The following is a 22,586-nucleotide window of genomic DNA, read 5'->3' on the forward strand; positions in this document are numbered from 1 at the left end:
ACAAGTAAACTGTGCTAAGATACATTACATGGACTAAGGTTCTTGGCCACATACATATAGATTTACTGGCTGTAGAACTCCATGCCATGAAGCTCCCAGTGCACATTTGTTATGCTTCTGTCTGTGGCAGAGGAGGTTTGGAGCTCTGCAGAGCCTTGGTGACTTTTACTGACTATGCACCCCTACCCATTTATTATGAACAAACAGCACAACCGTTTTTGCTTTTTTTCTATAATACACATGTATATTTTAGATTCATACTTATGTGGCAGCTATTTAAAAATATTAAAATTAAGTCATTGGTCGGACCCCGTTAAGAACACACAAGCCACTGTTGGATGTCTGGGGCCTGAATCTCCTCCATACCTGCTTCAGGCCCTGAGGGGCAGGGCTATGGCTCCCCACACCTTCTAGCAGATAGTTACATGATTACAAGTGTGTTCACAGACACACACTATATCTTCCTGTCCCTCTTCCCCTTTGTTTTTCTTTCCCTTTCTTACTTTCTTTCTTTCTTTCTTTCTCTCTTTCCTATCCCCCACTCATGGCTGTCCAGTCTGTAATAACTTAAAATAAAATAAATAATAATAATAATGATAATAAAGATCAATCAAGTGGACCAATATGACAAAGCCATAATGACCCACTTGGAAAAATAAATCCATTTGGCATCTTTCTTGGCCTTCAGACTGCCAATTCTGATCGGGACAGGCAAAAAAAGAAAAGAAAAGAAGTTTGGTCCACAGCCTACAGCCCCATTTGACAACTGTTAGAATTCATATTCTGGTAAGAAATAATCAACTAAGTAAAGATAAATGAAAGTACATCATAAACCTGGAGGACCAGTTGCAGGAACCCAAAACATGGTAGGTGTGTTTTATCATGATTCATATAATACTGATGATGGATTTTTAGGCTAATAGTTAGGCTAACACTTACCTCTCATCTTTTTTTCCTTCACAAAACGGATAGATCCTCCACTTCTTTTAAGTGTCTCCCACCGCAATTCTTAGCATATTTTGGTTCCCGCAACTGGTCCATCTGGTTCTTGTCTCCCCAGAAGCACTTCCCTTGTGCTATGGAAATCTGTTTTTACCTATTTCTGTTTTCGTTTTTCTTATTTCTGTTTTCTTTTTTCCCATTTCCGTTGTATTTTGTGTGCTTTTGCAGCATTTTTCTTATTGCTGGTGTTTGCTTAAGTTGCAGTCCGTTTGGCCTCTCAGGGCCACCATATAAAACTCGTTGGAAAGCTTTCTGACTTTACTGGACACATTTCTCTTCATCATACCGTTATTTATTTATTTATTTATTTATTTATTTATTTATTATTATTGAACTGTCTTCAAGTATACAAACATTTTTTACATGATTTTTAAATGCAAGAAAAGTTGGTGCAAAATATAAAGAGCGCTTATGAATATAAAATCAAAATATTATCACACAAAAACTCTGCATTGTTTTACATTCTTTGAATTCAACGATTTTTCTCCCCTTTAACTTTTGTACACGAGCGTTTCTTCGAAGACGAAAACAGAAGTGACGACAGTGTGGCCGGATGTGACGTTTGGATCCCCTCAAATTAAATGGCAGCGTACACATTGGCCATGCTTGCCCTGTAAGAAGTGCTGCTTTTCATTATTCTGTAACACATACATAATATAATCTTAAACCATGTCCGGTCGACAGAACAACAAACTACCAAACAATCTGCCTCAACTTCAGAATCTCATAAAAAGAGATCCGCAGTCGTACGTCGAGGAGGTGAGTGTTGTTAGCTAAGACTGCTAAACGCATTAGCTGGTAGAGTTGTTTTGGAAGTGTGAGCCTTCTTTTGCTCATGTAATCCTCTCGTTTTCGTCCGCAGTTTCTGCAACAGTACCGACACTATCAGTCCAATGTGCAGATCTTTAAGCTGCAGCCTGACAAACCGAGCAAGGAGCTTGCAGACCTCGTTATGTTTCTCGCTCAGGTAACCCGGTGTGTTTTTGGTGTAGTGAATAGTCCTGAATCTTAGAAGTTGTCTCAATACAATTATTCTTTGCCCTTCAGGTTGGTCACTGCTTCCCCCAGCAGCTCTCCACGTTTCCTAAAGAGTTGTCTGAGTTATTACTTAGTTACCACACAGTCCTGGAGCCGGACCTACGAATGGTGAGGTTGGGTTCATACACCAGGATTCATGTGAACCCGTCACTTTAGTTTTGCTAAAGACTTGAATGGTTTATATGCATTTCTGCTGTCTTTGTCAGACCTTCTGCAAAGCTCTGATCCTTCTGAGGAATAAAGACTTGATTGATGCCTCAGGCCTCCTAGAGCTCTTCTTTGAGCTGCTGCGATGTCATGACAAGCTGCTTAGGAAGGTAAGACTAAGCTCTTTCCCCAAACAGCAGCGTAATTAAGGGACATTACAGTTTTTTCCCAGTATTTTGAGAGAGCAATCTTGGAAGCTGTTGTTTAGATATTTATAAAGATAAACAAAAGTTTTGTCTGTGTAAACATGTAGACAGTTTGCCCAAAAACTAGATCAATACCGAGCATGAGGACCATTCGTGATATATGGATAATAGAAATTATTTTATGTTGCTGGGGTTTTTTTTCTTAAGATTTAAGCAGGAAGTGAAACTCTTGACATTAAGAATTTCGAGAGCCAACATGCCATCTGGGGCATCTTATCCATTTGTTGGCCAAGATTCGTTATTCTATATATACACATATATATTCGTACAATATGCTAGAGCAATAATAAAAATAAAATATCGACCTCATAATTTTCCACAGGTTGCTGTTGTAAACATGAGTGTGATTTTGAATGACTTGGCTGGTTGACTCAATCCAGTACAGCTGTTTTAGTCATAAAGCTGCTTGTTCATGTTCTGTTGATAGCTTTAGTTGGTTTTAAGCTTTTAAAACTTAGGAATTTAAAATGTAAAAAAGCCTGCATTCTGTTGGATTGAGATTTGGTGGCTGTACATGATATTTGAGTACAGTGAACTGAACTTGTCATGTTTGAGGAACCAGTTTGCGATGATTTTAGTTTTGTGAAATGGTGTGTTATCCTGCTGTGATACTCATTTGGTACTAAGATTTGATGTACTCTGCAGTCAGTGATGCTCTTCTGCAGACCTTGGTTGTACTGAGTGGTTATTTGAGCTCCTGTTGCCTAAAGCAGTCTTGCTATTCACTCGGTGTACCTAACGAAGTGGCCAGTGAGTTTAATTTTGCTAACTGGTGAATGCCTTATGTAGTGATGAGTTAATAACTTTGATCTGTGGACCTGGTTTTCTGCTGTTAGAGCTTCTGCAGACCTACCAATGGGACAGTCTTCTGATTGCTTCTGTTTATTTTTGTTTGTTTGTTTTGCTTTCATGTAAACAATGTTTTTCTCTCTTCAGACTTTGTACACACACATTGTAGCAGACATCAAAAACATCAACGCAAAACATAAAAACAACAAGGTCAACACAGTAAGTACACAGCTGTTGTGCACCCTGATATTGTTTGATAGTCTTTGTAAAATGGTGTGCACTCACAGCGTTGTGCTGTCATTTGTTACAGATGTTACAGAACTTCATGTACACCATGCTGAGAGACAGTAATCCAATAGCAGCAAAGATCTCATTAGATGTGATGGTGGAGCTGTACAAAAGGAACATATGGTGGGTTCAAAGTGAAATGGAAACGTTAAAGCGGCTATTTTACGGCCAATGTATAATTATTTTGTTTGAACATCTTTTCTTTTTTTGTTTTGTTGCAGGAATGATCCCAAAACAGTTAATGTTATCACAACTACATGCTTCTCCAAAGTGACAAAGGTATATTTTGGGGGTATTAAGACTTAGACCTAGAGCTTTTATTGTCATTGTGGGGTTTCTTGCACAGCAAAATTGGGTATATATATATATATATATATATATATATATATATATATATATATATATATATATATATATATATATATATATATATATATATATATATAAAAATACGTTGTTTATGATATTGATTAAGTGGAAACATTAGTGCTTATGACCAGGCAATCTTCTTGTTTAGATCCTTGTTGCAGGCCTTAAATTCTTCCTGGGAACAGATGAAAATGAGAAAAATGAGAGTGACTCAGAATCAGAGGTAAGCATCAAAGATGGACAGTTTGATGTATGATATGTTATGATACAATATAGAAATTTTTTTTCTTTCATGCTAAGGTAGAATGCATTTGAAACAGACAAATATGGTTTAGATTTGTTGTGCAGTATTCAGTAAGTGTGTGTGTGTGTGTGTGTGTGTGTGTGTGTGTGTGTGTGTGTGTGTGTGTGTGTGTGTGTGTGTGAAGAATGAAGGGCCATCAGCGAGAGACTTGATGGCGAAATTCTCCACTGGCAAGAAAACCTCCAAGAACAAGAAGAAGCTGGAAAAGGCTATGAAAGTCCTCAAGGTGCCACTGTTTTACCTGAAGGGACTGTTTCTAATTCCAATTGTGTAACTTTAAGATGGTTAACAGGACAGTACTGAGAGATGATTTACTGCTGTGCTAGGATGAATTGTTTTAACTCTTTATCCTCGCATTTTCTCTTAGAAACATAAAAAGAAGAAGAAAGCAGAAGTTTTTAATTTCTCTGCAGTTCACCTTATTCACGACCCTCAAGGTATCTAATTGTTCAGCATCACTGCAGCAAATGGAACACACAGAATTTGCCTCGAGGTCATTTAGGCTTCCGTTCATAGAACTGTATAAAATCTATTTTTTTTCTTTAGATTTCTCAGAGAAGCTCTTAAAGCAGCTGGAAGACTCAAAGGAGCGCTTCGAGGTTAAGATCATGATGATGGAGCTCATATCCCGACTGGTTGGAATCCACGAGGTCGGTGACTCATCTGTTTTTTGGGGGTTTTTTGTTCTTTCGTAAATGAGTTTATTCAAGTCAGATTAACGCAGTTTTAAATGCACCCTTCAGTCCTGTGTGTCGGGTCTGGTAAAACATGTACTGGCTTTTATTGAACTCCACATTTAAATCGCAGCTGTTGAGGCATGAGTGACGTATGCATTGTTTTTTCTTCTTTCTTCTTCTTCTGGCGAGTAAACACTTGGTGTTCTTTTTCTTTTACAGCTCTTCCTCTTTAATTTCTACCCTTTCATCCAGAGGTTTCTTCAGCCTCACCAGAGAGGTAAAAAGAACTCACAGCTAAAGAAACAGATGCTCTTTTCTGTCCTGTACTGCTGTTTATTCATCTAGACCCAGTTTTGGGGATGTCTGCTGCCTTCTCTTGAATAAAATGGAAATAATTGGCTCTTGTTTTAGTGAGTGATACCTCATCAGCAGTGTCTCTTTGTACTGTGTTACCTGAGAGCAAAAAGTTCATCTCCCAGTGTCCACCAGCTAGATGGGATATAAACATCAGTGTCCTTTCTTAGTGGAACTTTCTTAACTGGGTCCTTCTGGTGTGGTGGTGTAGTTTAGTTTTAAAAAAAACATTCCTGATATCTCCAAAACTCAGCAACCCACCTCAAAACAATCTAAATTGATACATAGCAGTACTAACTAAGCTATTATTATTATTTACATTTAAATTAGAATTTTCATGAGAAATCATTTGTCCATGAGACTTTTCTAACCAGCATCTTTGCAGATGTGACAAAGATTCTTCTCTGTGCTGCTCAGGCCTCCCACCAGCTCGTTCCCCCTGAGGTACATTTACTCCTATTTACTCAGTCGTTTTAAGCTGGTTTAACACAGTAGTTTCACACTGCTCTTCCTGTTTAACACTGTTCTGCTGCAGATCATTGAACCTGTGATCATGACAATCGCCAACAACTTTGTGACAGAGAGAAACTCTGGAGAGGTCATGACTGTGGGGTAAGTAGGTCTTTATACGATACTCAAAAGATGTGGTGAATTGAAAAATGAGTCAAGCTAAACCTATAACATACACCGACCAGCCATTTTATTAGGTACACCTCTGTGTAATCGTGGCACAGATTCAGGAAGGAGCTCTAGATTTTCCTACCTGACACGACAGCGTCAAATGGTTGCTGCAGATTTATCAGCTGCACATCAGTTAAGCAAATCTCCTGTTCCGCCACACTCCAAAGGTGCTCTGTTGGAATGAGATCTGGTGCCATTTCAATACAGTGAACTCATTGTCATGACGATGTGCTTAAATGAGTTGAGTTGCAGACATGTGATCGGTTGATTAGATATTTTCATCAATGAGAAGTCTGTTAGGTGCCCAGCAAGTGTTCATACAGGGTTTTTGTAGCTACCTCTTTAGTTTTACTCTATACTTTTATAATAAAACTGACTTTTTCGTTTATGTTTCAGTCTCAATGCCATCAGGGAGGTGGCAGCACGCTGTCCGCTCGCCATCAACGAGGACCTTCTGCAGGACCTGTCCCAATACAAGACCCACAAAGACAAGAGTAAGTAATTGGTCTATTTCAGGTTTTTGTGATTGTGTTGAAGTCTGTATTCATGTTCACATGATGTACACTGCCTTCATTTTCAGATGTAATGATGTCTGCCAGAGGACTTATCCAGTTGTTCAGGAGTCTTAATCCACAGATGCTGCACAGAAAGGATAGGGTGAGCTTCATAGAACTCTATATGAACTTCAAAACATTTTCAAAAATGATGATTTGCCTTCCGATTTGCAGTAAAATGAGGAAAAAAATCTATTTTATGAACATTTGAGTGAATTGTGGGGTGCTATGTTTTCTTAAGTAGTCAAGTAGTGGCAGCACATTTGAAAATCTAATGTAAAATGAATGTTAATAAACCATAAAATTGTTCTGAACGTTCAAGAAGTACAAAGGAGATAAAAGATGGAGATCAGCCCATTCTTGTTACCTGGGTCAATATAAATGTTTTCCAGTTCCTAGAATAGTTGAAGCTACACGTCTGTAAGTATAAACCCTACTCGTCATTCAGGGGAGACCCACTGAGGCATCGGCAGAGGCCAAGATCAAAGACTACGGACAGCTGGAGGCTAAAGACTATATCCCCGGAGCAGAGGTCCTGGAGGTGGAGGAGGAGAACAAAGAGGGAGAGGACGATGAAGGTCGGCCACTGTTGTAACATCCGCCTGCGCGCTCTCTGTGTACGTACAGAATGTGTGAATAATATATTTGTATTGTTTTATATAACAGACGGCTGGGAGAGTGCCAGTATTAGTGATGATGATGAAGATGGGGAGTGGGTGGACGTTCACCACTCATCTGATGAAGATACAGGAGAAGTGGTGAGTTTAAAAAAATGAACAAACATAGCTTGACAGATTGCTAAAACCTCATTATTCATACTATTTCATGGTAGGAAAAAAAGGTATATATTTATAAAACTGTTCTGGTTTTTCATGTTTGTTTTTTGTTGTTAATCAGGCAGAGAAGCTTCAAAGCATGACAGCTGAGGAAAGAAAAGCCAAGGCAGCGGCGGTCAGCGCCAGCAGGCTCCTCACCCAAGATGACTTCAAGAAGATCAGTCTGGTCCAGATGGCCAAAGAGGTCAATGCTGCACCAGGCAAGAAGAGGAAAAATGTGGACAGTGATGACGAGCGAGACAAGTAAGGGCATGAAATGAACCTTAAACATTCATAAAATGAAATGTATTTTATTGAAATCTTAATAGTTTGTGCAAAACAGTTTTACTCTCAGGTTCACGGTCTCTTGAATTTAGCATGTGGGCCTTTGTGCTGATTAGCTTGTTGAGAATGACGGTCATCTTATTTATTTTTTTTCCCAGAGGAGAGCTGCTGACGTTGAGAGATATTGAGAGACTGCACAAGAAACCAAAAGCGGACAAGGAAACACGACTGGCAACAGCAATGGTGAATAAATTGTGATGGAAATGTGCACATTTGTTTAAATGAAAAATCAGTTCATGCATATGAAACACTGACTCTGGGGAGTTTAAGAAACTCTCAGTGCATTTCAGAAGTGTAAGCCTGATTTATTGTTAGCATTCTGGCCTAATGATGTGTTTGATTTTCTAGGCGGGACGGACGGACAGGAAGGAGTTTGTCAAGAAGCGGACCAAGCTAAACCCACACGCTAGCAGCAGCAACAAGGAGAAGAGGAGAAATAAGAACTTCATGATGATGAGGCACAGTCAGAACGTCAGGACTAAAGGCAAACGCTCCTTCAGAGAGAAACAGGTAAGTCACACATGCCTTTTTACAAATGTGTATATAAACAAGAAACTACTTTGGCATTTCACCTGGAAATGTTTTTTATGTGTCTTTTAATCTAGATTGCTTTACGAGAGGCTCTCCTGAAGAAGAAGAAGCAGTACAAGTAGCAGAAAAGGACATTGTGTTGTAGTTGCTTGCTAAACTTTGTGTTTAAAAAAAAATCTAAATAAAAAACGTAGATCCTTTAATTGGACTGTAAAACACACTTTAACATGTATTTTTTTCTGTGGATAAACAGCATAATTTACTCATTTTCCGAAATAAATGATCTTTGATAATTGTGTGATGTGTTTTACTTGAGTTGGTTGTCATTTTTGTTCACTATATACTTTTAATATTAAGTTAAATGTAAATATCTGGTATGTCAGAATACAAGCGCTGACTGAGTGTTCTCTGTTTTTGTACTGTTCTATTTAACTACATTAAACACAGCGCTCTTAGTTTTGATACTATCTGCTGGAACACTGTTGCATATTTTTAAGCCATGCCTCTCCATGTTTGCTTGTGTATGAACTTCCACGACTTGTTTTCAGTGTTGTTTGCAGGGTGCTATAGAAATGCCAGCCATACACTACTGTTCAGTAAAGAGAACTCCTCAGGGTACAAAGGTGTTAATGTGCGATCTTATGTAAGATTTTATTGGAGAATAGAGTTGTGTAATTGTAATTACAATCTTAAATGTCCTTACTTTGCACATTTCTCCCCACTTTAGGGCTTTATTTGTCCCAAGTGTTATCTACTGTACCCACTTCTTTAGCTTCTTATGTTTTATTTATACACACACACACACACCATAGTACTGTTGTACTGCTTTTTAGATGCTTTAACTTTTAAGCTGGCACCATTACACTGTAACAGATTTGATATTGGTATTTTTATCGGTATCAAATTTAATGTCTTAGATGTCAGACATCAACGTTAAAGTGTCAGTATCTCAGAACCGAGAGGCAGGTGTGTGGGGGATATTTCAGGGTGTCACAGAGACCGCTTTATTTAGCTTGCATTTTGTTACTTCGGCTTCTTTTTCTGTACTTCTTTGAAACTACATTACCCGTGAAGCACCTGGAATCACAACAAACGTGCCACTGCCAAGCAGCAAAGCATTCCCCTCAATGAAGCCGGCATCTTAATTCTCGCTGCGACATGAGGTATTTCTTTATAATTCATTTGAACGCTTATGAAAATTAACTTTTTTATTTATCGCAGTTCTGCTGTAACTTTTTGGGGGGCTAAATTTGTGTCCTCATCTTGTCCGTTTCCTGTCAGACAACGTTAGCTGTCATGCGAATGCTAATCTGCCTAGTAGCTGCTTTTAGCAAACAAGCTAGCCAATAATCTGCTGCTAGCATGGCTGTCTAGATTTATAATGCAGAGCAGTAATTTCATTTCCCTGGTTTTTAAGACACAAACGAGCATACTATGTGTAACTAACTAGTGGTGCTATACTGTGGAGACTAAACCATAATTGCGTCTCGATTCACAAATTGTTGACCTTTGGATGAATGTATGTCGACAGAGATTTTAGTTCAGTTGTTTTGTTGACCGTTTTGACCGAGTTTAACAACCTACCTACATGCAGTAAAACAATCTTGGATGAAACCTGTCCTTAATGTTCTTTACGCAGAACAGCCAGATGCAATATTTAAGTTGGTGCAGATTATTTAGTGCACTGAGGGCTACTTAAAGCATGAGACCTGTACAAGATATAATATCTGATAAATGCGACAATAATCTATAGGTGTAGATGAAGTGTGCTAAATGCTATCCATGGCAGAGAAGATGATGTAAATGCAAACTCTGTGCAGATAACTGTATTGCAGATTGGCCCTTTGACATTTATCAGACACTTTCAAGAGCTGCCTGACCCTTAACTCAGTGTGCATTCACTTGTCAGTTTTATTAGTCAGTTAATGACAAAGAACAACATTTGACCTCATTAAGGGCACTTGCAGTGCTCCCTTGGAAGTAGGTGAAGTAATTTGACATGACAACTGTAGGTCTTTGGAAGAGCGTGACTCTCTTTGTATGCTAAAGTGCCTCACATTGATCCCGTTAGTTCATCAGTGGGAGTCTTGATTTTTGTGTCACATGAGAAAATGTGATTGTTATCATCCTTCTGTGTGCACTTTGAGCAGTAGTTGTGCACTGCATCTGTCGTTAAATTATTGACTCTCTCTCACTCCACTTCCTCTTTATAAATAAAATAACACAGTCTGATCATCTTAGCATCTTAAAACCAGCTCCAACGGTTGCTTAGGCCAACCCAGCTTTTGCCTTTTAAATAAAATGGATATTGCTGCATCCCTACATATGTTGAAGCCTATCCACAAGCCTACAAAGTAGAAGAGAAGTGGCGATTGGCTTTGATCATAAGTGCATATGATGGGACTTGATGTTTTCTGCTCTTTTAGCTGAGAGGACTAGTGATGAGGGGGCGATACACTGAGGCTATTCAGTATCAGGGGCATAGCTTAAAAAAAGCGAGACAGTACATCATCTGTAAAGCGTAGGTGGAGCTTAAAGCTTCAGCTGTTACTCTCACTTTCTGTTCTTAAATAAAGATGTATCAATTTTGGAAATTGTTCATCAGATTCATCGATCGGTAGGTTTTTTTAATGGATTAGATTGTTGAGTTTTTTCATTTTTAAAGTGTGATTTGTGTGTTTGAGGGAACTGCTTTTCCTGTGTTTTGCTAAAGTAGTGAAGAAGTGACACTAAAACGGGGGAGGAATACTGACTTAACTTGCTCAGCTGACAGGTCGTGTCCCCCACCCCTCACTTCCTCTTCGTTGCCTCTCTTGAAGGTTGCTGTTATTTGTGCGGTTGCAGTTGTTGGATGCAGTTGAATTCAGTGGAATTTAAAAATTGCACTTATTATTGATTACAGGCTGTGATTAGACTGTTAGTATTGTTGGGTTGGGTTTTTTGTTGTTTTACAGTCTTACACTACAATCCAATAAAACTGAGAAAAGATGAACAGCGATAGAGCCTTATGAATGAGCCATGAATATAGAGACGGGAGAAGAGATTCGCTATTCCACTGCTTTCCTTGTAGCAGACACTTATGTGTGAACATTTGCAGTTATTTTAACATAAAATAACCTGATTTAAATAGAATTAAAGCATCTGTATTGTTAAAACACTGCAAAACAAAAAATACCTAAGTGGAAAGAATATGATTTTATGTATTTACTGGCTTCTATTTTTACCATCTAGGTGTTGTTTCCTGTAGCCCACTATGGCACCGGGGGATGTGGTGCCAGACCATGCCAAACAGCTGAAGTCCAAGGAGAAGCGACCTGCAAGCAGGGCATTGAAATCAGAATGTGAACCTGACGGGTCCTTTGTCTTTGAGGCTCATGAAGCCTGGAAGGACTTCCATAACTCCCTCCGGCATTTCTATGAAGTGGGTGAACTCTGTGACGTCACGCTGAAGGTGGGCCTATGCACCTGGACTCGAGAAAAATTTGTTCCTTTTTACTTTTTGATTTTTGGTTTTTAGATTGGCCTATTCACAATTTCAAAACTAATGCCAAAATCACATCACATGGTGAACATTAAGGAGTAACTTATATACAGGGTGGGCCATTTATATGGATACACCGTAATAACATGGGAATGGTTGGTGATATTAAAGTCCTGTTTGTGGCGCATTAGTATATGTGAGAGGGCAAACTCCTCAAGATGGGTGGTAACCATGGTGGCCATTTAGAAGTCGGCCATCTTGGATACAACTTTTGTTTTTTCAATAGGAAGAGGGCCATGTGACACATCAAACTTATTGGTAATGTCACAAGAAAAACAATGGTGTGCTTGGTTTCAACGTAACTTTATTCTTTCATGAGTTATTTATAAGTTTCTGACCACTTATAAAATGTATTCAATGTGCTGCCCATTGTGTTGGATTGTCAATGCAACCCTCTTCTCCCACTCTTCACACACTGATAGCAACACCGCAGGAGAAATGCCAGCACAGGCATCCAGTATCCGTAGTTTCAGGTGCTGCACATCTCATATCTTCACACCATAGACAATTGCCTTCAGATGACCCCAAAGATAAAAGTCTAAGGGGGTCAAATCGGGAGACCTTGGGGGCGATTCAACTGGCCCACGACGACCAATCCACTTTCCAGGAAACTGTTCATCTAGAAATGCTCGGACCGGGCACCCATAATGTGGTGGTGCACCATCTTGCTGGAAAAACTCAGGGAACGTGCCAGCTTCAGTGCATAAAGAGGGAAACACATCATCATGTAGCAATTTTAAATATCCAGTGGCCTTGAGGTTTCCATTGATGAAGAATGGACCCACTATCGTTGTACCCCATATACCACACCAAACCATCACTTTTGTTGTGCCAAGAGTCTTGGAGGGATCCATCCAATGTGGGTTAGTGTCAGACCAATAGCGGTGGTTTTGTTTAACGTCACCATTCACATAAAAGTTTGCCTCATCACTGAACAAAATCTTCTGTGTGAACTGAGGGTCCTGTTCCAATTTTTGTTTTGCCCATTCTGCAAATTCTGTGCGCCGATATGGGTCATCCTCGTTGAGATGCTGCAGTCGCTGGAGTTTGTAAGGGTGCCGTTTGTGAGTAGCTAATATCCGCCGAAGGGGATAATAATGCCACTAACTAATGCCACTCTCCAGTGATATGTGGCGAGTGCTACACTGTGGGCTCTGGCTGAATGAAGCTAGGACAGCCACTGATGTTTCTTCATTAGTGACAGTGTTCTTGCGTCCACATTTTGGCAAATCCAACACTGAACCAGTTTCACGAAACTTACCAAGCAGTTTGCTAACTGTAGCATGGGAGATGGGTGGTCTTGTAGGGTGTCGTGCATTGAAATCTGCTGCAATGACCCGGTTACTGCGTTCACCAGATATCAACACAATTTCAATCCGCTCTTCACGTGTTTACCTCTTCGACATGTCAATGGCTGTGAACAAAGAGAAACTTGTAAATAACTCATGAAAGAATAAAGTTACGCTGAAACCAAGCACACCATTGTTTTTCTTGTGACATTACCAATAAGTTTGATGTGTCACATGCCCCTCTTCCTATTGAAAAAACAAAAGTTGTATCCAAGATGGCCGACTTCTAAATGGCCACCATGGTTACCACCCATCTTGAGGAGTTTGCCCCCTCACATATACTAATATGCCACAAACAGGACTTTAATATCACCAACCATTCCCATGTTATTACGGTGTATCCATATAAATGGCCCACCCTGTACATTAGGGCTATACAGTTATTTTTGATCAATATTGAGATCGTGATTATTTGTCAGGATAATTTATTGATTTCCATGGCAATAGACATTTTTATTGCTCTTTCATGGAAGTATAATACTATAATATATAATCCATATTACATTCTTAATAATACACAAATCTGTGTATCGAAATAAAATTGGTCCCCCTTATCCACCTGATTTGGGTGCAGCCCTTACAGGAAAACTGTAATGCAAAGAAAAGACAAAGATAAATCCACAAGGCACTGCTTTCTCTTTTACATTGTGAAAGATGTTTATTCACCTGGCTCAAGTGCATCCCCTAGGAGCTAACGTTTCACTCTATTTATTGGATTTTCATGATGTGAATAAAACTTGTAGCAAAGCATTTGACAGCAGTGAGGTCCCTCATTTTGTATATAGTGCAGCTATCGCCACACATAACTATGAGGGGATAAAATATGTTTTGTAGTAAAGTTGATTATTTTCCTGAAACATCCATTTACTCATCATGTTTAGTGGACGCACTTTAGCCAAAAAGAATACAGTTGTGTCTGTGATTTCAGTCAGTGTTTGTAAGCTCCATGAATTTTTCAGTATCACTGAAGGAAACTAGTTTTGATTGAGATTAAAATTTGATTAATCGTGTAGCCCTAATTTAATGATGTCAAAGTGTGCTTGTATCATGTATTTTCTGTTTTTCTTTTTCTAGGTTGGCAGCAGGTTGATACACTGTCACAAGTTGGTGCTGGCCTGTGTTATCCCTTACTTCAGGTATGTTTTGCCTGTATCGGTGTCTTAACCCTGGGTTTTTTTCTAACAGCCATAGGGGGGAGACTTCTTGGATTAAAAAACAAAAAGATATCTGTATGTACAGAAAAATGTACGACCTAAGGACACAAAGTTTTACTAACGGGTTTATTGTCTCAGTTGTTAGTTTTAAGCCTTATCTAACACAGTATGGTTTGATTTTGTATATTGTGTTCTAAGAACGGTCCACAACTCCCTCATCATATCCAGTTTGCAAATAAATAAGATAACAATGGTCAAAAGTGGCAAACCAGTGACTTTTCCACCTTTTATTTGTTAAGTTTTACTTTTTCTTTAGTTTTTATTTACGATGTTGGCTGCTTTTTCAATCATTTTCAGTCCTTGTAGCTGACAGTTTTCAGAGAAATGCATAAATTGGTATTTTTGCAACAAGATGATTCCCGAAGATCTATCAGCTCAAAACCTGCAACAGCATGGTGTGCAGTGTGTTTTCACAAAAAAAAGACAAAAGAAGCGGCAAGCCCAAAAACAAAAAACATACAGTGGTCCCTCGTTATATCGCGGTTCACTTTTCGTGGCCTCGCTGTTTCGCGGATTTTTTTGTGTGCAATTTTGCATGTTTGGCTTTTTGTTTTTTTACAGCGCATTGTGTTCTGCATCCTGATCGGCTGTAGACAATTTTCAATAAATCTCGTGCCGTGTCTCCTGTACAGTACAGAATGCGTTCAGCTTGTCAAATTTACATTAATCATCACTAGCAGAAGACAACAAACACAACAGTGTCGACGTCAAAGGATTATAAGGCGCATTAAGTGAAACCAATCAAACTTTACTCAACTCATTCTTCTTGCTTCCTCCACTTCCGTACCATTAATTCATTAATGTTGAATTCTCTCACATCTGCTCTATTCCCATGTTCTGGACCTGAAAACATGGTTTGACTTTGGTTTCATTCTATAATACTGGACTTGTTTTTCTACGAAGGTTTGAACTTTGAGAGAGTTTAAACAAGAGAGAAACGTGTCAAAATGTTCATGCCCGTCTGAGAAAAATGTATAAAGTGTGTAGTGAAGGGTTTTACAGCCTTAAAACATCTATAATAATTGTAAGAAATAAACTTCGCGGATTTCACCTATTGCGGATTATTTTTGGAACGTAACACCCGCAATAAATGAGGGACCACTGTACTGCAGATGAACAGTATTTGAAAAATTTTTAATATTTACATTACAATAATTTATTTAAAAATCCAAACTCTTATTAGTGTTTAAAGTTTATTTTCAGCTAAAATCCGTTTTCATAGACTAAAAGGTTACTGCTGTCAAAGTATCGATTTTTGGCAACTTGTAATGTGAACCATGGTTGCATTTTTAAACATTAGTTGGTGCCTTGTTTTGAATCTTTGTGTTCAAGTGACTTTTTCATTTCCTCAGGGCCATGTTCCTGTCAGAGATGTCTGAAGCCAAGCAGGAACTGATAGAAATTAAAGACTTTGATGGTGATGCCATTCAGGACCTGGTGCATTTTGCTTATTCCTCCAAGCTCACCTTAACTGTGGATAATGTCCAGCCACTGCTTTATGCTGCCTGCATCCTTCAGGTAGACAAGCACAACAAGCACTAGCATCTGATTATAACATGAACAGAGGTGTCCTGCGTTTCAAGTATAGTTTTGATTTACCACATTAATGCATAATGACAGTTTTAATCTAGAAAAACACTGAACTATATAATCCAACTCATAATGTTTGAAGTTGATTTATTGCCTCTTTCAAATAGGTTGAGTTGGTGGCGAGAGCCTGCTGTGAATACATGAAGGCACACTTTCACCCCACCAACTGCCTGGCAGTTCGAACCTTTGCCGAGAGCCACAATCGGGTGGACCTGATGGACATGGCTGACCGCTACGCCTGCGAGCACTTCACAGAGGTAGTGGAGTGTGAGGACTTCACATGTGTGTCTCCCCAGCACTTGCGTACATTACTGTCCTCCAGCGACCTCAATATTCACTCGGAGACACAGGTGTACAATGCAGCAGTGAAATGGCTAAACGCAAACCCACAGCATCACGAGGCCTGGCTGGACCAGATCATGTCTCAGGTTTGAGAATGGCCTGGAAAGGTTTTTTTTTTCTTTTCTTTTTTATATTAGTGTTGTATTCTTGAATGTGTGTCAGAAGTCAGAGTTTATCACCTGGTTTACTGATTACCTGAATGTTTAGGGGAATAACTGTGAGTAAAAGGAGTGTTATATAATCACTTTAGCATCCGCATGACACCCGCATGTATGTTTGTCTCTCCTCTAGGTGCGCCTGCCCCTACTACCAGTAGAGTTTCTGACTGGAACCGTGGCAAAAGATGAGATGATCAAAGGTAACCTGAGCTGTCGTGACTTGATGGATGAAGCCAGAAACTACCACCTGCACCTCAACAACAAGGTGGTTCCAGACTTTGAGTATTCAGTCCGTACCATACCCAGGAAGCACACTGCAGGTACCTTTATATGGTGGTGCTCTGCTGTGAGCATGTAACAAGTCTTTTGTTTTATGGCATTTAGAAAGTCATTACAGCACATTTTCTTATCTTTATAAAAGCACACTTGCAGACATAAAACCAAGTGGCTTTTTGCAAGTTCATGTGCAGTTACGGACCTATTTACATCACATTACATTAGTACCTTAAATCTGCTGTTATAGGCAGATGGTTTGGGGGTTTTAATTATAGTCAAGCTAGAGATAAGTAGCACAGTGCTGATGAATATCACTGAAACAACCCAAACTATCTCTTCATTCCTAATGCTCCTCACTTCAAATAGTCACTGTAACGTGTAACTGTGCTTGCATTTTAAGAATTAAACATAATAAAATTGAAAAGGTGGCAGTGAGACATCGTTGCTGAGCTGCAGAGGCATATTATAGCAGTCTAAAGTATGGTTGCGCAATTAATTGAATTCATTAAATGTACACATGATTGAGCAATATCGAAAATGCGTGCTCTGTTAATTGAACTCAAGGGCTCCTTGAATCCTTCCCATATAAAAAGGACATTTAATGACCTCTCCTGTACCCTTAATGACCAGGTTTTACTCCTCAGTAAATATCAACAAAGACGAGGTTTGATGACAATTTAGAATAGGTTCCAGGTTGTTCTGAGGGTAGCCATAGTAAGCTATATAGACAGAAACCATCACCAATAACTTTTGAAGCAGGCCTGAAATAGGACAGAAAATACTCTGTTCAGAAAAGAGAAACTCGGGTTACCCCTAGTAGGCGTTTAGGAGGGAAAGATTTGAATCAGTGCCTGACTACATGAGCCAATCACAGCTGTTCCTTGTACCATGCAGCTTGAGGTTTCCTGGATTAATGTTAAAAGGAAGATGTACAACAAAAATCAGATGACATCTGCTACAACAGAAGGTACTGGACATTTAATGGGCTATACTTCAGCCACCTGAAAACACCTCAACCTAAAATGTAATTCATGCACGAAGGTCAAGAGAAACAGTGCAATGTTTGCTAATCTCAAATGTCCATAAAGTGAGCCTGTAGAGTGTGTCAGCTCACCAAAATACACTAAAATCACAATTGCAGTCCTATTCCATTTGGCCAAAGCTGAGTGTCCATTAAACACTGTGAGTAACACAGTGTTTAATGGACAAAGGCTTTGGGAAAATGGTAAACATATTATGCCTTTCTCCAAAAGTTGATTCTGTTCATCTGGACGTAGCGTTTTGTGGGAGAAACGTTTTGTCACTCATCCAAGTGACTTCTTCAGTCTCAGCTGACTGCAGGTTTCCCCAAATCTTATAAACAGTACATTTGCATAATGACTGAAACCAGCCCAGTGAAGGAACAATGGGCTGGGAGGTCAGTTCCTTAATCATAATTATGCAAATACTCACGACCACTGATCAAAGACCACTGATCAGTTATGCCTTTCTGCAGTTATTTTGCAAAAGTGACAAAAAACCTACACTGTCACACCATGACAGGGGAAAAGGCGGGGGTGTCTCAGGGGTTCCAAGTATTTTGCTACAAGTTTGTGTCATGTCAGATACAATGAATGGAGTGAAAGACTTTATATTTTGCTTCTAGAAGATGCACTGATGTCACACTGCATTGGTTTTTATTAAAAGAAATGTAGGACAGTGTATAAATGAAAGCAATGCTCTGCTTGATTTTTCCAGACTTCTCTTAATAAAGAAATTCAAGACCTAATTTTCACTCGGATGCTAACAAATAGCTTTCTCCTGCTTCTGGCGAGTAATTTTAATATGTGTGGGTTGCTCTGTCCACCTGTGGATTGTTCTCTGGGATTGTAACAAAAACACTGCACTGAGTTTAAAAGTTGCTGCCATGCCATGAAAAATAAGGGCCCTGAATCTCATGCTCAAATAGATCTTTCAAAACTTTTAATAACTTGTAATTTATATTAACTTTTCCATGTTGGCTAAAGTGTTTTTCATCTTCTTTCTGAAGACCTCAGAGTGCCAGGCATTTGTTCTGTCCAATTGTTTCTTCAGGAGTTTTGTTCTGCGTGGGTGGCCGGGGCGGTTCTGGTGACCCGTTTCGCAGCATTGAGTGTTACTCCATCACTAAGAACAGCTGGTTTTTTGGCCCTGAAATGAACAGCAGACGGCGTCACGTGGGCGTAATATCTGTAGGAGGTAAGAAAGATGTCGTATGATTGCGTTACAGAATGTAAACAAGAACATTTTCACCTGAACGATGAAATGTTGAGCTATGGAAGCTGAGGGAGTAGAGTACAACATACTCAGTAAAGTCAAAAGTGGGCACAGATGAGCCAGATCCTCCTGATCACACAGTTAAATTGTCTCATACCAATATGGTTCTCAGTCGGATGCTGCTGTTCACTGGTGCAAGTGTTCTTGAGGAGAAAGAAAGCATAACCATGAAAGAAATGAACAGATGAGTCTGATCCAGGAGAGCTGCACCTTCCAATTAACTGGACATTAAGGATCTGCTGCTAATGCTTGATACTAATAGGATTGTGGCCAATCAGTGATTTTCTGATTAGTGTGCAGTATGTCAATATTAATGGTATCAGTTCATATTCTGGTCATGTGATGGTAAACAAACAGGGAATTACAATTTGTTTTCTTCAGGCAAAGTTTATGCTGTTGGGGGCCATGATGGTAATGAACACTTGGGAAACATGGAGATGTTTGACCCCTTCACTAACAAGTGGATGATGAAAGCGTCGATGAATACCAAAAGGTATCAATCGAAAATTTGCTCCAGTGCAACTCCTGAAGAAAAGTTGGAGTGATTTAAAAATATTTAATGATCACACAGAAAGAAAAAAATTACAAGTTTTGATCCTGTTCCATAGTAAGGAATGTACGTTTCTTTCTGTGAAGCATTAACTGTATGGCTAGTTTCATGAACATATGTATTTCAGGAGGGGGATAGCCCTGGCAGCCCTTGGTGGTCCTATATATGCTATTGGAGGTCTGGACGACAACTCCTGTTTCAACGACGTGGAGCGTTATGACATTGAAAGTGACTGCTGGAGTGCCGTGGCGCCGATGAACACCCCCAGGGGAGGAGTTGGATCCGTGGCACTGGGGGTAAAATTGAAGAGAAAGGTCAAAAACATCTATCTGATCTGCGATATGTACTCAGCACTTAACTACTTTATGCTCTCCCATTTTCAGAATTTTGTGTATGCTGTGGGAGGCAACGACGGCGTGGCGTCACTGTCCAGTGTGGAACGGTTTAATCCTCATCTCAACAAGTGGACAGAGGTCTGCGAGATGGGACAGCGTCGGGCTGGAAATGGAGTCAGCAAACTCAATGGCTGCCTCTATGTAGTGGGTAAGAGGAATTGTAGGAGAACACTTGTCATATTCTTCTCTACAGGCTGATTCGTTGGATAGTCCAATAATGTTGGAATTTACTGCACGGAATTTATATGATGCAGTTTGTCAATGTTTGCTTCCTCTTTCATGCGTGCTTCTTTGGTGAACCAAACAAATGCTCAATCCAGAAAGCTGAAAGTTCATTGTTTGTAAAGCTATTTGGTAACTGATTCACAGAAAGAGGATTTTATTGCATCACCTCAATTTAAAGAGTTGTTTGAGGTTCACCAGCTTCAGGTAAAAACATGTAATGCTGTTGTATAGCTACTTGTAGAGCTGCTTATAGAACAAAATAACTACATTTGTTTGAGTAATTAGTGAGGATTTGCAGCTACCCTTGAAATCCCCAAAGAAAGTATTCGAATAGTCGTCCTAGTGTTGATATCTATACTGAGGTGTCAAACCTCATCATGAAGTGTACAGGGGAGGTTGTTAAATGCCGTCTTTATGGGAGACAGTGTTAAAAACAGGTGTTAAACCTGAGTGTGAGGTTTTACTAATATTCTCAGCATTTCACGCATTTTTTTATTTCGCATGGGAGTTTCACATTTATAACAACATCCTAAAAATCCCCCCAAAATAAAATTTTTATGACTGTCTTATCTTATAATTTTCCAAAGGTGGTTTTGATGACAACTCGCCACTGAGCTCCGTAGAGCGCTTTGACCCACGAATGCACCGCTGGGAGTACGTGTCAGAGCTCACCACCCCACGTGGAGGGGTCGGGGTCGCCACTGTAATGGGAAGAGTGTTTGCAGTCGGGGGACACAATGGGAACATTTACCTGAACACAGTGGAGGCTTTTGAGCCACGAATGAACAGGTCAGTAGGAGAAGCATGAGGGTTGTGTTTCTACATGTACAGAGGTGTGAGAGAATAACTTTTTTCAGTAGGCGTAAAACTGAGCAGCAAATGTTCTGGATGCATTCCTGTTTCAAATGTTTTTTCCCCACTATTATTCTTCAAGAATATGTATATACATAAAAAAGCAAAAATTAGGTATTTATTAGATGATTCTTAATAAGAGTCTGATGAAAGTAGGGTTACTGGCAGTGGGCAAATTGATCCAACATCATTAATCATCTTTTTACAAGAATACATTATGTCAACTGCTGATTTGGCTCCTGGTATCATTCCTAGCTTGGATACCGATAAACCATTCACTTGACTTGAAAATTAAAATTAATATTAAAATATAGGGACTTGAACCATCTATCATTGTAATTTGATTGGTTTTTTTGAGCTACACTCATTAGACACTCATAAGTCCATAATTATAGATTATTTGTACATTATATATGTACCATATATTTAGCCTAAAACATTTGAAGGACTTGAGTAGTTTTCTAAATAATGGAATTTTAAAATGACCTCTAAAAGTCCAAAGTGTTCTTGTTGTTAATTGTCTATTGATTTGTGTATCTTTGCTGTTCAGGTGGGAGCTGGTGGGCTCAGTGTCTCACTGCCGTGCTGGAGCTGGAGTCGCTGTCTGTTCGTCTCACGTCAGCCAGATCAGAGACGTCGGACAAGGCTCCAGCAACGTGGTCAACTGCATGTGAGCTCCACTCCACGCACTATCAGGCGACTGACTGCCAGGCCACCGTCACATCCGATAACTGCACAAAATCGGAGAAATTTCACCCGATGTTCAGTTTTTTCAGTGAGATTTTAATGACTTGAAGTGCACATTTGACAAATCTGAAGTCTTCTGTGACAAAAAGACACTTTGAAGACATTTGTGACTCCTGCAGGTGTTCTGTACAATCATTGATGTTGTATTTTGTACTGTACTTTTCCTTGTTTCCCTGCTTTGACTGAGTTTTGACTGTTTAAGGGAAAATAGTAGCTGAGCCATGTACATATACAGACCACATGAGAATGAGAGGGGTGCTTTGATTCATATCGTGAACAAGAATGTTTTAGTTGGCCAGTATGAAAGCATTCTAACCATCAGTCCTAATCGGTCTCTCTGTCCTCCATCGTAATCTTTCAGAGAGATGTGACACATTAGTAGTTTGAAGGTATTCATACTGGCTTCAACACTTGCCTGTGCACCAGTTCATTTAAATTATTCCCATGAATCTGAAATGTGATGTGAAAACGCCACGAAATGTCCAAGACTGTTGCCCTCGCATTTCCAGATTAGTGAAAACAAACGTTTAAAGGTTTAGAACAGCTGAAGTAAGGCAGAGCTTACTTGAATATTTATAGGTATTTTTTTCTCCATTATTGTGTTTTGATAATCATTTAGAGCTCACTGATCTAAATCGTTGATTAGCGACTGACTGGTGAATTACGCTGCTGCAAGTGCCAAACACACAAAAACTGTAAATGCCAGTCCGGTGTAACAATCTGCTGAAAGTCGACTCATTTACGTCGACTTTAGAGCTGAGAAAAGTGTGATGACTATAACTGAGAGATGAGGTCACTGCTCATCTCTGTTATAGTCATCACTAAATCATTAAAGCAATATGGTGCACCTCTTTGGTTCTTTTCCATTATTGCATCGAGATCTGGTCAGAAC

The 22,586-nt window shown here is 39.4% G+C and overlaps 2 protein-coding genes across 2 annotated transcripts; both read left to right on the forward strand.

Annotated features, from left to right (window-relative positions):
* The first annotated feature begins 1,551 nt into the window (after nucleotides 1-1,551).
* On the forward strand, nucleotides 1,552-8,453 carry sdad1 (SDA1 domain containing 1). The gene is made up of 22 exons (XM_085414132.1): nucleotides 1,552-1,761; nucleotides 1,865-1,969; nucleotides 2,050-2,148; nucleotides 2,247-2,357; nucleotides 3,390-3,461; nucleotides 3,553-3,653; nucleotides 3,752-3,809; nucleotides 4,048-4,122; nucleotides 4,328-4,429; nucleotides 4,571-4,640; nucleotides 4,750-4,853; nucleotides 5,100-5,157; nucleotides 5,620-5,678; nucleotides 5,770-5,846; nucleotides 6,312-6,409; nucleotides 6,496-6,572; nucleotides 6,918-7,047; nucleotides 7,136-7,227; nucleotides 7,367-7,548; nucleotides 7,728-7,812; nucleotides 7,978-8,139; nucleotides 8,235-8,453. The coding sequence occupies exons 1-22, from the start codon at nucleotides 1,672-1,674 to the stop codon at nucleotides 8,280-8,282; spliced, it is 2,055 nt and encodes a 684-aa protein (XP_085270258.1). The 5' UTR covers nucleotides 1,552-1,671; the 3' UTR covers nucleotides 8,283-8,453.
* Nucleotides 8,454-9,226: 773 nt separating this feature from the next.
* On the forward strand, nucleotides 9,227-22,494 carry klhl8 (kelch-like family member 8). Its single transcript, XM_085414133.1, has 12 exons — nucleotides 9,227-9,323; nucleotides 11,392-11,611; nucleotides 14,125-14,186; nucleotides 15,617-15,782; nucleotides 15,962-16,282; nucleotides 16,488-16,674; nucleotides 18,704-18,847; nucleotides 19,307-19,418; nucleotides 19,603-19,771; nucleotides 19,859-20,018; nucleotides 20,683-20,884; nucleotides 21,498-22,494. Exons 2-12 carry the CDS (start codon nucleotides 11,414-11,416, stop codon nucleotides 21,619-21,621), a joined length of 1,845 nt encoding a protein of 614 aa, XP_085270259.1. The 5' UTR covers nucleotides 9,227-9,323; nucleotides 11,392-11,413; the 3' UTR covers nucleotides 21,622-22,494.
* The last annotated feature ends 92 nt before the right edge of the window (nucleotides 22,495-22,586 follow it).

Source organism: Rhamphochromis longiceps, linkage group LG7 (genome assembly GCF_057381845.1).
Source record: "Rhamphochromis longiceps isolate RC_006_pf linkage group LG7, R_longiceps_female_GT1.1, whole genome shotgun sequence".
NCBI lineage: Eukaryota > Metazoa > Chordata > Actinopteri > Cichliformes > Cichlidae > Rhamphochromis > Rhamphochromis longiceps.